The 17,257-nt window shown below is 42.6% G+C and overlaps 1 protein-coding gene across 1 annotated transcript; it reads left to right on the plus strand.

The window, feature by feature from the left end:
- Positions 1–979: 979 nt before the first annotated feature.
- Positions 980–5,393, plus strand: lrrc24 (leucine rich repeat containing 24; the record flags this gene model as incomplete). Its single annotated transcript, XM_083889182.1, has 4 exons — positions 980–1,141; positions 1,938–2,216; positions 3,565–3,733; positions 4,147–5,393. 4 exons carry the CDS (start codon positions 980–982, stop codon positions 5,391–5,393), a joined length of 1,857 nt encoding a protein of 618 aa, XP_083745308.1.
- Between the last annotated feature and the right edge of the window lie 11,864 nt (positions 5,394–17,257).

Below are 17,257 nucleotides of genomic sequence, written 5' to 3' on the forward strand. Positions count from 1 at the left end.
GTTCTACCTGGAACTCTTTTGGAGGGTTCCACCAATAATCGTTTGAAACCCTTTATTCAGCAAAGGGGTTTTAAAGGGTTCTCTGGATCAAAATGGTTCTTACTAGAACCATTAGTGTTACCAAAAACCCTTGAAAAACTGTTTCTTCAGGAAAGAAAGGGTTTTTCAGAAGCAAATGGTTCCACGTAGAACCTCATCCCTTGTAGAAGGACAATTTTGGAACCCTTATTTCTAAGAGTGTAGAACAGATATTCAATATCAGTATCTAAATCACGCCACACCCTGTCGGATAACCTACTTTATCATCTATTCGACCATAAATAGAACCATGCTTTGCAAAAGAGACATCATGCCGTATTGAGGAAGACCTGACCACATATTTCACAGGAGCATATCTATAATTTAAGAACTCAAGTGAGGATTGAGGAATCGTCACATTCTCGGCCTGTGTGAAGGCCATTCGCGAGAATACGGATTCCAGGAACGTCCACACTGGATTCATTGACACCGCGTCCATATTTGTATGCAGACAGTGGTCAAAACAGTGCCTCTAAATCTTTTGCAGCACGTGTGCGTTTCCCCTCGGTGAGACAGAGAGCGGCAGACTCAGACGCTACGGAGGCAGAGTGTATGTGTGTATGCATGCATTAAAAAGACAAGAGAGAGCTCCTTGAGGCAACCTGTGCATCTTTTATCACATCTTTAATTAATTGAAGCCCATAATAGAGGCTGCTGCAATTCCACTGAATAGACACAGCTGAATAGAAAACAGGCAGGGATGAGGAGATACTCTTATTTTCCTTTCTTTTTTTTCTTTTTCTCACTTCTAATCAATCATCCCTGGCCATTTCACAGACGTCGGCACACGGGTCATATCTGCAGCGACTGTCAATCATCGTCCTAACTGAGGTGATTAACTCACCTTCTTTTTCTCCTGTCATCTCCTTCTTCTTCTTCAGGTTCTACCTGTGGCACCACTATGGTCCTCTTGTGGTCCTCCAGATTGGCCCTGCTCACTTTAGCGCTCATCCCTCATCCGTGTCTGGGATGTCCCCCCGGCTGTCGCTGCTACAGCCTCACAGTGGAGTGCGGCTCTCTCGGGATCAAAGAAATCCCACAGGGAGTCCCCTCCGTCACAGAGGTCAGTTTGCCCATCAGCAGTCACGTGCCGCCTCGGTCACTGACCCTTCCTCTTCCTTTCCACGCGAATGCTTATGTATGACTTAACTTCCACTTTGATTCGCTCTTATTACACTTCTTTGACGGCCTGAGGGAAGGGCTGCGCCGCCGCCGGCTGTGTAATTATTTATTCTTGCTCAGAAAGTGACTCATGCACACCCTCTGATCATGTTGTCAAATATCACACCATCTTTTCCTCTTGGGTTCAGGCCCTAAACCGTCACTGCAGCTTATGCATATTAATGAAAAGCATGTAGCACATAAATTGCTCCATTAACCTCATTCTGCAGGTCTGTGTCTTCGATCATACATTACCTCGCTGAAAACACCCGCCAATGAATGCATGCATTTCCAATCAAAGGTCTAATCACCCTTTTTTTTTTTGTTGGTCTGCTTCTGCGTCATCTGGTGACAAAAACTGAACCGCAAAACAGGGAAAACGCTGCACAACCCACTCAGTCAGTGTCATCATGACATGATCCCTAACAAGCTCATTCCACATTGTTTGCACTGCCCACATTAACATACAGTGAAAGCTCAGCACAAGCCTGTGAGTGCAGATAAGTTTAAAGGTTGCCCTTCTGCTAATGTACTCTACGCTGCTCAGGGCTCATTTTTTACTGAGCACAGCAACAGAGAAAGGTTCTCTCTCTTGTTCTAAACAAACGCTAATTCAAACATCACATACGGTCTTCTCTAATGCAATTAGTCTGCGACTGTTCCACTAATTTAATTACCTTCTCTTCTTCCCTCCAAAGACCATCTTCCTCCAGGACAACGCGATAGTGCAGATACGTCTTCAGGACCTGACTCGCCTGGGCCAGCTCCATTATCTGTACCTGCAGAACAACAGCATTTCAGCCCTGGAGCCCGGAGCCTTTCTCAGCCAGGGGCAACTTCTGGAGCTTGCCCTCAATGGCAACCTCATCCACCTGATCACCCCCGACATGTTTCGGGGTCTGGAGCACCTGCGGATCCTCTACCTCGCCGGCAACCAGATCACTCGAGTGCAGGACCACACCTTCGGGGGACTGCAGGTGGGTGCATGAATGAAGAAACAGATGGCATATAATTAATGTTCATTTTAATCAAAGCATTTAAAATAAAACCTTAACCCCAATCTTTTGCCTGAGGCCAACAAAGATTTACCAGTAAAGTCAACTCCAATATGGGACAGTTTTCTGTGGATTATATAGATGTCTGGGACTGTAAATCCAGTTCATGACTGCATGTCTGACTAATCCCTACAGACTACAGTATGTCTGCTGCGAGGAATCATAACACTATAAAAGATGGCCACCAGCATGTCTCTTGTATTTGCCCAGTGGCCCATCTGACCAGTGGGGTGGTACACAGCAGTCAGAGAGAATATAAATAGGTAATAAAAAAAAAGCAATTTACCTTGATGTCCCCCCTTGCTCAGTCCGTGTACTCGCCGGTGCCTGATCATGTTTTATTAATCCAAACGGTGACATTTTTGACACATCCTTTGACTTTCTTTTTCTTCTTTTTTTCTTTTTTTCGATCTGGCAGTTATCGAGCCATTTCCAGTACTGGTTCACTGTCTGTAGCTGTAATAAAAAAAAAAAGTGGAGAATTATGTAGTTAATGACTTCAATATTAAAGGGGACGTATTATGCAAAAACAACTTTTTAATCATTTTAATACTTTGTGGGCTATAATATTTGGGACTCTGGAGGACCTATGAGTAGGCAAAGCGTGAAAAAATATGTTTTTGTGGTCCGCCTCAGTCTAAGTACAGGAGATAAAACACACGATGTTGACTTCCACACTCGTTGCAACCTCACAATGGTACATTCCTGGAATTGTCTCGCGGAGCTCCGCTTTGTCCCTAAAAAACGTGAGCATGCAGGCGAGGGCAAGTGTTCTATTCTTGGCTGCACAGTGCAGCACAGAGTTCTACACAAACTTCCAGCCTCAGAGGATTTACGTGTCCAGTGGATACATTTTATATTTGACGGCAATTTGCCAGCTAGAGTCTGCAAATGATGGCTTTTCCAAATGCTAACTGCTGTTAGCTGCCGGAGCCTCAGTGACGCTGACGTAGTTTCCTGTGTCTCATTTGCATTTAAAGAGACAGACACTCAAAAGCGAGCGTTCTGAACAGGGCTGTTTTGGCAGAGTGATTGAACTGCTGTGGTGCGTCATCCTTAAGGTATTTTGACCAAAGCATGTCACAGACATGTTCATTTGGACACCAGGGAACTAGGTTAAAATAGGGTATAATAAGCCTCCTTTAAGCAAACTCTGAAATGAGTCCGGCGGAATTGAGTCTTTCTACCTAACATTTCTATTCCTCCTCTGCCTTCACCTTACATCTGTCACATTTCTATCTCGTAATGCAAGTCTTTTTGATGCGTGCAGCGTCTGCAGGAACTCCACCTGCAGGAGAACAGCATCGAGCTGCTGGCGGAGCAAGCGCTGTCAGGCCTGTCATCTCTGGCTCTGCTGGACCTCAGCAGAAATCACCTCCGCACCTTGGGAGCGTCGTCTCTCAAGCCCCTTGTCAGCCTGCAGGTGCTTCGTGTCACAGGTATATACGTAGAAAGGACAGAATTCCTCAAACGCTTTGTGTCTTGCTGTATTATGACATGACACAACCCTTTAAGATTTAATGTAACGGCGCCACAGACCAATTCTGGAAAGCTGTCAGAGCAGTGAAATACACACATTACCGCTGCAATTTGAAACTCGCCACGACCAACAGGCCTGCTATTACACACATTAACATATCTTAAAACGTAGGCAATACTATCAGACCTGACCCAGATAGTGTTTGTGTTACAGATGTATACAGCTGCAGCGCTGGTGCAGGTACACAGTAAAGTAACAGTGTTATAATCTGACAGGTTTAATCAGTATTGTGTGAACAATGATTTGAATGTCATGGACATGGATGACATTCAAAAAACATCTAGAATAAACTGACTCCACTCTCTCCTTCAGAGAACCCATGGCGCTGTGATTGCGCTCTTGGCTGGCTAAGAACCTGGATCAGTGAGGATGGTCAGCGTCTGCTGAGCTCTGCTGAGCAGCGTCAGCTGATGTGCTCGGAACCACCTCGCCTCTCCCACCTTAGCCTGGTGGAGGTGGCCCCCAACAGCCTGGTCTGCATTCCCCCCGTGGTTCAGCTGGAGCCCAGTCACCTGACTGTGCGACTCGGGGAGAGCCTCAGAGTGTCCTGCCAGGCCTCGGGTTACCCTCAGCCGCAGGTGACCTGGAAGAAATCCTCCCACGGTAAAGCCCAGTTATCCCCACGAGGTCTGGTCCAAGAGCTGGGGCCCAATGGTGAGCTCTTCAGGCCTGGGTCTGGAGGAGTGGTGACAGCCCTGCCCAGCAGTGGCGGCATCACAGGCGCAGGTGTTGGCATGATCCACGGGCTGGTGCGCGGGACTGAGGAGGGCGGCGAAAGGGACAGCTTTGACCCCGACATGGGTAGTGGCATGTTGTTTCTCAGCAACGTGACCGTCGCACACGCCGGACGCTACGAGTGCGAGGCTTGGAACCCTGGAGGTGTGGCCAGAGTCACCTTCCACCTGGCGGTCAACATGTCCTCCTCTTCACATTCATCCCAGTTCTGGCCTCGTTTGCAAACGCACTCCTTTTTTTCCTCTTCATCAAACGCCTTCTATCAGCCAGATGTTGTGGACGTGAGCCAGGAGCCGCTGTATGAGCAGGACAGCATGGATTTCAGTGCTCTGGGCCCCGCCACCCAAACCGCCATTGCGATTGGCATCTCGTTGTTGGCACTTACCGCTGTGCTGCTCCTGATAATGATCTACACTCGTCACCAGCAGTACCAGAAAGAGGAAAGAGGCTCCTTCTGTGCCAGCAAGGAAGAGAGCATCCTTTATGTGAACGACTACTCTGACGGACCCACCACCTTTGCTCAGCTGGAGGAGTACCGCGACGACCACGGCCACGAGATGTACGTCCTCAACCGAGCCAAGCCTGTCATGGGGTCCGCGTCATCCAGGTGTCCCATGATGAGTGGGTTCGTCCAGCAGAAAGGCATGAAGGAGGCTTTGCTGGACCACGAAATGGTGCAGACACTGACCAGATCTGGGGGAATAGGGCTCTGCAGAAACCCAGCAGACGGAGGAGAGGGGCCCCTTACGACAGACCCGGAGGAGCTCTTCCTCAGTCAAAGTCTCCTCTTTGGATCGCAGGTTGCCTACGAGATCCACTGCTAAGGGGGTTTTTGTTGTGTTCTGACGTGAAACGATATGCTGATGGATTAATTAAAGACATTAAAGGAAATCACATTGGTGCACTAATGTGAACTGGCAGATTTATATGAGGGTCCTAGCGGGAGGGGGAGGCGGCGGGGTGGTTCAATTAGATGTTGCTGGGGGAAATCCTGGATCCCAACCAGCCTCACAAAACATTCTCATCTGACGGATTGAGTGATGAACAGTTGTAAATTGAGGGGAAAATAACAACTGAACAGAAGCATTGTGTCCAAATCGACCACTTAAAGAGAATTACAAGTGACTAACCGAATTACAAGCGGTGAGTGTGACAGTTAATCTGAGTCCTTACAAAAAGAGGCTGCGACCGTGCAGAATAAACTATGAATTAAAGCAGTGATTCATATTTTGTAATTTTTTTCTTCTTCTTCCTTTTCCTTTAAGATGTGTGTGTTCTGTGTGTGTTTTGTGTACATAATGATGAGGTTAATTTTCACTGTGATGTACAGTTGTTGTTTTGTGGATCCTGTCGAAGAAAAAAATGACCCCTAAACGAATGTTCTCGCCGCGCTGTCATTATCCGTTATGTGTGGATGGGTGGATGGCGTGGGTGGTTGGATTTAGAGGTGCCGCTGTGAGACTCTTATGGAACACGTTTTTTATTTTATTTTTATTTTTTTACCATAGCATTTGCATCCTTTGATGTTAACGTGACATTTTTTTTTATTAACAATAATGGTCATTTTTATGATTTGAACTTGAACTTTCTAACATCAGTTTGTACCAAGCATAATGTAAATATTGCAGATTTTGTCTTCATAATAAAATGTGTTTAAAAAAAAAAAAAGAAAGAAAATAAACAGTGTTTGATTTCTTAGTAGGTCAGCGGGTTTGCGCTAACAGATGCTCTGTTCTGCTAAATCAATTTGAGCTGTAAAAGCTTAATTTTTTTCCCTCCCACGTACAAATCAGTGTTTGGGGGGAGGGGGGGTGTCACGGCCCATAAAGTCTTTATTTCTAGTCTCTGATGTTGCTGCTAGCGCTGTAGCTTTCAGAACCACCTGTAGAGAAGGAGAAGAAGGCAATGTGTCTTTTAAAACGCTCTTTATTCTCCTCCTCCATAACAAAAAAGTGTATTGATCGGCCATTCAACGGCATATTGAAATTCTTTCAAAATGCTACTACTTCAGGTTGTACAACTGTGTGAAATGCCACAGTCGTTTCAATTATGAACCCCATCACAGGCAAGTGTTATGATGACAATGTTTCCTGCCATTGGGATTTAAAAACCACCAAGGGCGAGCCCCTACTGAGCGGTTTGGTTTAGCTCTCGCCGGCAGGAACGCTGATTTGGCCGGACAGTAACGGAGTACATTTACTTGAGTACAGTACTTAAAGGTGCCATATGTAAGAATGTGACCAAAAACGGTTACTACATTCAAATTCAAAAATACCGAGGTCTTTTAGGTTTCGTTTTCAGACGTAACTGGCAACCCGTGGTTGCTCGGCAGCTGAGACACTACTGACTGCAATGATTGGTAGACAGGCGGTAGGTGGCGCCACATGCCAAAACATGATTTCAAAACATAAACATGATTTGCAGTCTGCAAAATATATATTTTTTAATGCAAATATTTTGTCTGTACTGTTGTTGTTGGTGAGTTCAGTTTGTTATATGAACATTATTCCTGAGTCTCTGTGACATATTAGGAGGATTTTATGACCAGTTGATTTAGATTTATTACATAATGCACAATTTAAAGTACAATTTTGAGGGATCTGTACTTCACTCGAGTATCATTTTTGGGGAGAACTCTACTTTACTTTGAGGGATCTTTACTTTACTCAAGTACATTTGAGAGGCAAATATTGTACTCTTTACTCTACTACATTTCTATCCATAACCATGAGTACCTGTTACTTCTTCTCCTAAAAAAAAACCCAACTCCATGGTCTCTATGGATGAAATAATGGATGAAGAATGTGTCGTAAATGTAAGCACTGTGACAGTAGTAATGCAATATTTAGAAAATGTACTCTTGTACTCTTGATACTCAAGTACTTTTAAAAACAAGTACTTCAGAACTTTTACTTAAGTAGACATCTGACTGTAGTACTTTTACTTGTAGCTGAGTAAAATTTAGCAGGGGGTATCTGTACTTTTACTCAAGTAATGAAGCTGTGTACTCTATGTGCCTCTGGTATTCATCCAATATGGAGCAGCTGTCTTTAGACGCTATTACGAGATAACAGTCGTGGACAAAGTCAACAAACCACGTACCTTACTCGTACTCCCTTTAAACGTTGACTTGAGTAAAAGTATAAAAGTACTTGGCTTCAAAAGTACTTAAGTAGTAAAAAAAAAAGTAATTTCATTTAATATGGTCCTGGTAGGTCCTTCATACCAACATTTTTATGGGTAAAAAAAGTCTAAGACTACTCTTTAAATAGATGTTGTTCATTTGCCTGACTCTGATATCTACTGAAATCATCATAAGCACAAAACGCTAAATAGAAAATCAGAATAACAACAATTACTAACAACATTTGTGACAGTATAGTCCGAGTAATAAGAAGCGCCTGTGAAATCATCGCCTTATTATGAAATACGTTCTTCGAGGTCTCCTCACAGAGCGGCCAGGAATAATATTTATGCATATTATGCTTTTGACTGCTGTTTCTATGAAAACTGCGACATCACCACAGAATGCTGAGCTAACACCGCAGACGGAATCAGTTCATAAACAGTGGATAAAAACACACAAAGATCGAAGCCCGTCTCAATGTCTCCTTATCACAGCGGAAGATGTATTGCACAGCCTCCCCCCCCCACACACACAATGGAACGTGAAATATTCTTCCAGTTGTGCAACAAAGCAAATCGATTTCCTTTGTGCTCACTGTGATACAATACTCTGGGCTGTCTCATTTCATGTCCGATGCACAGCTCGGTATACAGCGGCTGACAAAGGCACATTGGATTTTGGAACAGTTAGACGTTGCCGTTATTGGTTGAGCCTGTATTTCTCTGTATCGGCAGGTGGGCATGAGGACGGAAACACGCGCAAGTAATCCTGCAGCAAATCTAAATATAGTAGCGCTCAGGCTGCACGTGCATTTTTTGGTGGGACCTTAAAGTATGTTACCAGAAAATGACTTTGGTAGAAGCTGAAGTCACTTTTTACGTAAAAGTATATGACATTTACTGTACTTAAAGGTACAATATGTAGTATTTATGGGTTTATATAACCCAAAATCTACTTTTTTATACATGTCTAGTCGCCGTATAATAGTTTTTGTTTCATTTTTCGTAGTGTTTCAAAAAGTCATGTTAAATAACATGACCTCGGACGGCGGTTGCATAGCCACTGTTAGCAGCGAGACGCCCTGTTTCTACCGGAGCCTGTAAGGACAAACGCGAGAGAACAAATCAAGCGTCTCTTTACTTGTAGTGGAAGTCCCGCCTCCTCTCTCTCCGCTTCGTCTGCTACGGCCGCGGTAGCTCGCCCTCTCTCTCGCCTCACGAACCTCATCTGCTGACACGGAGAAAGACAACGAGGACGACATTTGACCAGCTGCGGATACCGTAGCGCTCAGGGAAAGGAGGGGGTGAGCAGAGCAGCAGGTCTTTGTTGTAAATTTCAGCCTCTCCTCTAGATGGCACTATAAACTACTTACTTCCCCTTTAAGGATACTTTTCTGATATAAAATGTACTTAAGTATTAAAAAAGTGAGGATTTACTGTAGGATTGAGCCATGGTAGCTCAGTGATTGGGAGAGTTGTATTTCAACTGGAAGGTTGCGGGTTCAGTTCCCGCCTCTGCTAGTCTATACATGTCCTTGAGCAAGACACTTAACCCCATGTTAAAACGGCTGAATGTCAAAACTATAGTGTAGAGGAGCTCACCATGACTAGGAAAGCCATATATGGTAGTGCTAGAAATATAAATAACAAAGTCCAGTAAGTATTTGTACTTCACTGGATGTGATACATGCCATCTTCTCTTTACTGCGTCTATCTCTTCTACAGATAATACTACAGATATTTTTCAAATATCTCCACCAGGTTACTATGCAGAAATACTAGTAATGGTAGCAGAAGTATAACACACAGCACACAGCACAGAGTCTGTGTTTGAAACGCTGGAATAAACATTGAGTAGGTGCCGTTAAAAACAAACATCTGTCTGTATTTTATTTTATTATTTTTATTTTATTTTTTTCAATGCTTCTGTTGGTTTTACTCTTTTAGTTTGCTTTGCGCTAGCAGAACATTTCAGGGACAGTCAAGGACACTTGTCAACATAAGAAATGTCATTCTTTTCAAGACGCAAGACAGTAGACGATGAAGTCAGCCACTCTTAAGGAAACTTGACTGGCAGATTTTGGTTTATTCCCAAAGGTTGACGTAATCCCATCAATCAGAGCTCACGTTTCTCATACCAATGTTGTTCGTCATTCACTTATCTCTTCGCTTACTGCTGACAATCTGCTGTCATCTCTTTGAACGGGGTTCTATACGAGGGACTGAATGCATATAAGGTCAAAGATGAAATATCTGAGATTGAATTATTGATGCAATTCCGCCCGGCGACGTTATCGTCTGATGACAAGCTTGTACTAAATTCGCTCTTTTGTTCCGTGTCTTTACATCCGCACAAAGGCGAGTCCTTGCAATTTTTGTTTAATAAATACAAATCGTGTTGAAATTGTGTCTTTTAGGTGAGCGGCTATTCACAGCCAACAGCTTTATTCATGTAAAAAGTATTTCGTCTCGACAGAATTATGTGTGTGCACCTGCAGAGAAAAGTGGTCGAGAATCAGAAGAGACCGCAATCAGCCCCGTTTGTGTTCATTCAAGTCCCACAGCGATATGTTTCACAAGGAACTGTGCAATCACAATGCCCACAATAATAAAAAACATTTTCCCTTTAAAAGAGAGGAGAAATGTGCGCATGCTGATTTCTATTCAGGGCATGAATGAGCAGCGTGTGATTTCTCGCCCAACGTTACATGACTGAGAGCAAAAAAAGAAAAAGAAAATCACCTCGGGGTCAAAAGTACATTTAAGTCCACAATGAGTCTGTCAAACAGACAATCAATATACAACTCTAAAGAAGTCTCTGTGTGTGTTTTTTTTTTCTTTTTGAAAAGCCTACAGGGCTGCTGAATTCTCATGGAGGGAGAGGGAAAGAAAACATCAATGAATCACACTAAACTTGAGTGTCTGGATGATTTCTGCAGAGCAATTTTTTTTTTTCCCTCGGTCTTCAGTTGTGCTTTCTCTGCTAATGGTTCTGAGTTCTGCCAAACACAAACATCACAGTAATTGGTCACCTGAGGAAAAAGAGCATTTGGATGCGATTGCTAAAAAAAAAAACAAAAACAAAAAAACCCTTTTAATTAAGTTTATCATCACACCACAGTCGCAATTGTACCACTTTCCCAGTTTGTTTAAAATGGAACAAACGACTCAAATGCCAAACAAATTCACCGCACTCTGGCATTTTAAGCACAGCAAAACAAGCTTCATCAAATCATCATTAAACACTCCACACGCACACAAATACAGCATCCAAAACACAAAAACTAGTACAAAATCCGAGGATGGAAACAGACACAAAGGCTTATAATTCACAAGAGTAATAGATAACTGACGTTACGTTTCCATATAATCCAGATTCAGTTTTTAAGCCTATTAATCCCATCCAATCCTGATACAACCACATTTTAAAAAAATGAATAAAAAAATTGAATTATCCCTTTAACGTTGATATGCTTTTCCAGCGAGAGTAAGCGAGCATATGATCTATCGGCAACTACTTTTTTGTTGTGGACACATCGCTTGCAAACTATGACCAAACAATCGGGAATCAGTAAGTATCAGTCAGTGTCGGACAGTATCGGTCAGTATCGTTCAGTATCGGTCAGTATCGGTCAGTATCAGACCGTATCGATCAGTATTGGACAGTGTCAGTCAGTATCGTTCAGTATCGGACAATATTGGTTAGTATCGGTCAGTATCAGTCAGTATCGGACAATATTGGTTAGTATCGATCAGTATTGTTCAGTATCGGACAATATCGTTCAGTATCGGACAATATCGTTCAGTATCGGTCAGTATCAGACCGTATCGATCAGTATCGGACAGTATCAGTCAGTATCGTTCAGTATCGGTCAGTATCAGTCAATATCGGTCAATATCGGTCAGTATCGGTCAGTATCGGTCAATATCGGTCAATATCGGTCAATATCGGACAGTATCGATCAGTATCGGACACTATTGGTTAGTACCGGCAGTATCAGTCAGTATCGGACAGTATCAGTCAGTATTGGACAGCATCACAGTATTGGACAGTATTGATCAGTATCAATCAGTATCAATCAGTATCAGTCAGTGTTGGTCAGTATCGGTCCGATACTGGTCAAAATCACTAGATCGGAGATCGCAAAGATAAAAAATGTAAATAAAACTCAGCAAAGGCATTTTAGCTGAGTTGTGTTTGGGCTGTTTATTCCTTGTTTTTGGGGAGAACAATATTTGTGACACGGTTGGAGAATTGCGTTTTTGAAATGACTCGGCACAAATGTGTTGTTCACAGCTTCATATACGTTCATAAATGGCGTGTAATGACTGTATCGAGGCAGCATAAAGACTGTGAACTCTGCTCTCTCTTTGACTCATTCTCCGCTTCTTTTTGTAATTACACTGCGGAGAATAGTCGCCTCCACACACCTTACAACTGCCCCGTACACAATGCACTCGCCTTGATGTCGCTGCTATAGTCTCGTCCCCAGTTCCCAGCGATCCCATTCAAAACTTCTCACAGAAACAATGGGAGACTTGGTCGTTCTGCTCCCCCAAGTCATCTCTAAACTGTCACCATCTGTTCCACCGTAGCAGATTTAATGTCACTGTAGCGGCATCAAGCCACACCGTGTTGAAATGAACTAATATGGACTTGTGAGAGAGGTGATGACATATGGCTTTCATCGGCATGGCGGTCCGTGAGAGAGAAACCGTAAGGGAACAAAATACATTCAAGTATTGAACGTGACAGTAAAAGCTTAAAACTGCTCTTGTGCATTATATTCAGTGGACTGCAAATATTATATATGTGAATCCCATAGGTGCTGTTGTATGACACTGATGGAAATGATACTTAAGCAGTGTCCTTCGTTCCTCACCGTCACGGTGGCTGCTCACCCCCCCCCCCCCACTCCACCCCCGCCAATCCCTAAGCAGTGGTATGTCATGTGGTGCAAAGTGAGCGGCTGCATGGGTTTGTAGACCTTGTCAGCACTTATCTGCCATGTATCAAGCGGCTGAAAAGTGAACAAATGACGCTTCCTCTCGTCGTTATGCCAACCGATGGTGGGGGCAGGAGCGTCGTATGCACTGTTTGGAATGGGCCATCCCCGTTCAGCTGTCCTTGAAGAGCCACTTCTCAATTACACGCTCGTGCTTCCATTTAAACTTCAACTAGGATCCATTTAAACCAGGGTTCACATCTGTGGTGGTGATTTCCCCCCTTTCCTTTTTTTCTGGCCCTTTGATGGATTGGCGACCTGTCCATGGTGTGCCCCGTGTTTGAAGACGAGTGAGTGAGTGTTCCCTTTTCCCCTTTAAATGGGTTAGTCGTACAATGTGTGGGTACTGGCGGATAACCTCAAGCAAGTTTCCATGGATCCCGTCTTCTTTGTTCAGACGCAGAAAGTTTGACCCAGGACTTAATGGAAGAAAATCCTACTTCTTAATAACGATTTGATGATATTTTTAAAGATAAAAAAAAAAAAGGAAAACTGTCTCTATTTTCCGCCTGGTTTGACAAAACGAGTGGATGTTGTCTTCGGGGTTTGCTGGCTAACCCTTTAAGGTACGCACAAAGAAAAAAGCAAAGGAAAAATTATTACATTTTAAAATTATTTTATTATTTTATTTTATTTTATTTACCTATGATAACAATAACGACAATCAATATATATATATGTATATATATATATATATATATATATTTTTTATTAAATTAGACCCTACAGTTTTTCAGATACAGGCCTCTACCAAACGGTTGAGACGTCTGTTCATAATAAACCTGGTTTGCATAATTCATAAAGTACTCATCAAGTGTTAGTGAGTTCAGCTTGATGCATTTTTCAATGAGATATAGTGACTTAAAGTGTGGTCGACCAAATGGTTGAGTAGTACTTTAAAGGGTTAAAGCTAATCAGGAAGTAATAATGTATTAAAAACACTCCACCAGTAAACACTTTCCTGAGGGTTTAACACTCTCAGTCACTAGCTTCAGGTTTTCTTCAATAGAATATAATGTCATTTTGTAAATAATGTTACCATTTAGAGGAACATAAATGACAAACCGATGATATTGACAGCTGGGATTGTCCAATAGGACATCTGTGATTTTTCCATTTGCCTCAAACATGAAGTCGGTCCTAGTGCAAACCTCGACGCCTCAAGACAAGTCAGCAGGGACAACCCTTTGCAAACGGAAGAAGGTCACCGTCCCTACATTTTTAAAACCGTTTACATTATTTATTTAAACAAACACAAGTAACTTATAACTGAAGATAATTTAATGTTCTACTGTGAAACAAAAGTGAATTTCAATGACGCTCCACATTTTGAACAGGAGCCAGGAAACATTAGGCTCCTGCTGAGCTGGAACATGCACCAATGATACATAAGTCAGCACTGAAAGTGACTCGGCTCCCCCCCCCCCCCCCCCCCCTTTATGGTTGTAAGATAAAAATCATTCTTTATGGGCATCATCAGCCTCTAAATGACCAAACTCAACATATCCCCTCTGCACTCGAAGCAGCTCAAAATTGAGTTGTTGCGGCAATAAATTGAACCTTGTCAACAGTGCTATAGAAGCATGAAATAGATATTGATCCTTGTGTGCGTTTCTTATTTTCTTCAACATCTTCTCTCTATTAATGGCTGTAGTCATACAGCACAGCCCAGGGTGATTATCCAAACCTGTGTTTTTATTCCGGTTTTGTGCCAATTGCGGTTGTGTCACGTGCATTGATGGATAAAACGTGTTCAGATTGGGTCAAAAAAAAATAAAAAGCTTTTCTCTGAACAATTAATCAGAGTGATCATTACTGATACAGAATGTCAGCAGGACTGTTTTCAGACAGGTAGACGCAAAAAAAACATCAAAGATTAATAGAGAATTGATAGAATCCGGAAATTTGAAAGTTTCAAATTGATGCACATCAAAACTGTCAAAGTCACACTTGTTTGGATGAGGGGAAAAATATCCATGCTCTTCAATATTTATAATAAAGTTCAACCAAACGCTTCACAGATAACTGATTTATGTCATCCAAGGATACTTTCAAGGTTGCACACGTCTGGAGTTTTTCCTGCGTGCGCACACTTTCACAGCTGAAGGTTGTCCTCTTGTCAGAGTCAGACACTGGACCTTTATATTTTATTCAGATACATTCACTGTCTGCTAAAATGCTAAATGCTGTTTTCTGTATTTCTGTATTTCTGTATTTTTTTTTTTCTCCCGCACAGTGCTTCTTGACCCAGTTCGACCACATTGCAGGAACGCTGCACCACACTGGCACTGACACTTCAAATCATGATCCTGAACCCTGACAGAGCCTCATCAGCAAACAGTGAAAACAGCCTTGTCCTCTGACTTTTTTTCTATGACCGGGACACTGCAAACATTGTCTTTTTTTTCCCCACAGACAGAAATCCACTGATACATTACCAGCATATTTGGTCCTTTTGTCCCTTTTGTCCCTTTTGTCCATCGTTGTCTCAGGTTCTCCGGTGTTTGTGCATAGCTGTAGAGAGAGAACAGGATATTTAATGTACAGTAGGTTGTTGCTGAACTGTAGAACAAATTAAAGTGCACACTGTAGTGTTGTCATTTTCCAGACACATGTCAGTGTAAGTGTGACTGATGTTCCTATAAGGGGGAAATTAAATTATGTTTAGGGAGTACATTAAATATAGTAGATTAAATGTGAGGTGCAAACACTTTGCAAGACGTTAAAAATGTAATTATACATTTACATAGTGCTAAAAGAAAAAAAAAAAAGTGGATTATTGTTTTAAGCCTTTTAGTGATGCAATTACCATTTCTCATTTTTATCCCGACCTTTTCTCACACGGTTCTGGGAACTTTTCCCTTTTAGTTGTGGGAACGTTCCCTGAAAGTTTGCCCTAGGTTGTCCTACGGTTGTCATGGAAGGTTTTCCTGTCTTTCCCCCCATGTTAGCACATTACTTACGACTCACAGGCTTCATTCGACCGTTGCAGAACGTTCTTTTTTTTTGTTGCGCTGACGTTCTCCTAGCGTTACTTTTGGCACAACCTTTAGGGAAGCCGTGTAGAATGTTGGTTCTCAAAGTGCGGCCCGGGGGCCAATGGCGGCCCGCAGAAACATTTCTGGCAGCCCGCAATGAATTACAGTTGATAGTTTTAATCCAGGAGCTTGTTAAATGCTTATTAAAATTCTGGGTATTTACCTGGTTTCTATATGAACACTGGTTGGAAGGAAGGGCCCCCTGGGAATTTTTGCTTAGGGCCCCTACAGACTCTAGAATCGCCTCTGAACCCCGACATGAATCAGGACACGCTACGCCGCCATTTGTGAACGCACAAATCGGAGGTGTATCCACAGTCTGCATCGTCAACAGTATACCAGCGCATCCTAATATTGTAGTTCTCATTAAGCAGCATCCTCCAGACCACTTGAGTCTAGGACAAAAAGACTCAAGTATTTAATGGAGTCTGAAAAACTTGTGCATCACCTGGCCTTCATGTCGACTGACAAAGAGCACGGGGGGGGGTCACTTATCCTTCAGTCTGCTGCTTTTCCCCACCGAGCAGCAGCTGCATACAAGCCGAGTAAGCCATAGCCGACAAAACTATTGATCGTCGGTGCCCTCAAAATGGCGAATGCATGTATTAAGAGGTAACAATGATCATGTTTTAAGAAGAAGAAGAAGAAAAAAAGCACACTGAGATGTTTGAATGCTGCATTTTTTTTCTCTGGAGTGAGGTGCCCATGGTGACGACCAACAGCCTCATCCTGCCTTTCTTTAACGGAATATTTTTGGTGTCTGAGCAGGAGTGAGGGAAAAAATTATATTCATACACAAACCCAAGCACACACACACATACACACATACACACTATAGTACTGCAAAAAGGACATAAGGACATATTTCATAAAGGGTTGACCTCCATCTAGTGGCTGCACCGACTCCACTTACTCGAAATACATTAAGATTAATGACCAGGCTAACGCTTCACACGGTAGCTTGCAGCATGCAGGAGTTACAGTGTACTTTTTACACTAACCCTGTACCAGTGCAGTACATATCAATACTATGTTCATGTACTGGATACCAGTATGTGAAAATGTAGAAAAAAAGGGCAGTGTATACTCTTATTACATTTTACATACAGGTTATTACGAGATGTGTAGCTTACAGTATATGACCCATTAAACTAGGCTATAACATGGACATTTAAAGGTGCCATATGTAAGAATGTGGCCAAAAACGGTTACTACATTCAAATTCTAAATAATGAGGTCCTTTAGGTTTCTTTTTCTGACGTAACTGGCAACCCGTGGTTGCTCGGCAGCTGAGACTCTACTGACTGCAATGATTGGTAGACGGCGGTAGGTGGCGCCACATGCCATGATCATGATTTGCAGTCTGCAAAATATATTTTGTAATGCAAATATTTTGTCTGTACTGTTGTTGTTGGTGAGTTCAGTTTGTTATATGAACATTATTCCTGAGTCTCTGTGACATATTAGGAGGATTTTATGGCCAGTTGTTTTAGATTTATTACATAATGCACCTTTAAG

The sequence above is a fragment of the Microchirus variegatus genome (assembly GCF_963457635.1).
Source record: "Microchirus variegatus genome assembly, chromosome: 5".
Lineage (NCBI taxonomy): Eukaryota > Metazoa > Chordata > Actinopteri > Pleuronectiformes > Soleidae > Microchirus > Microchirus variegatus.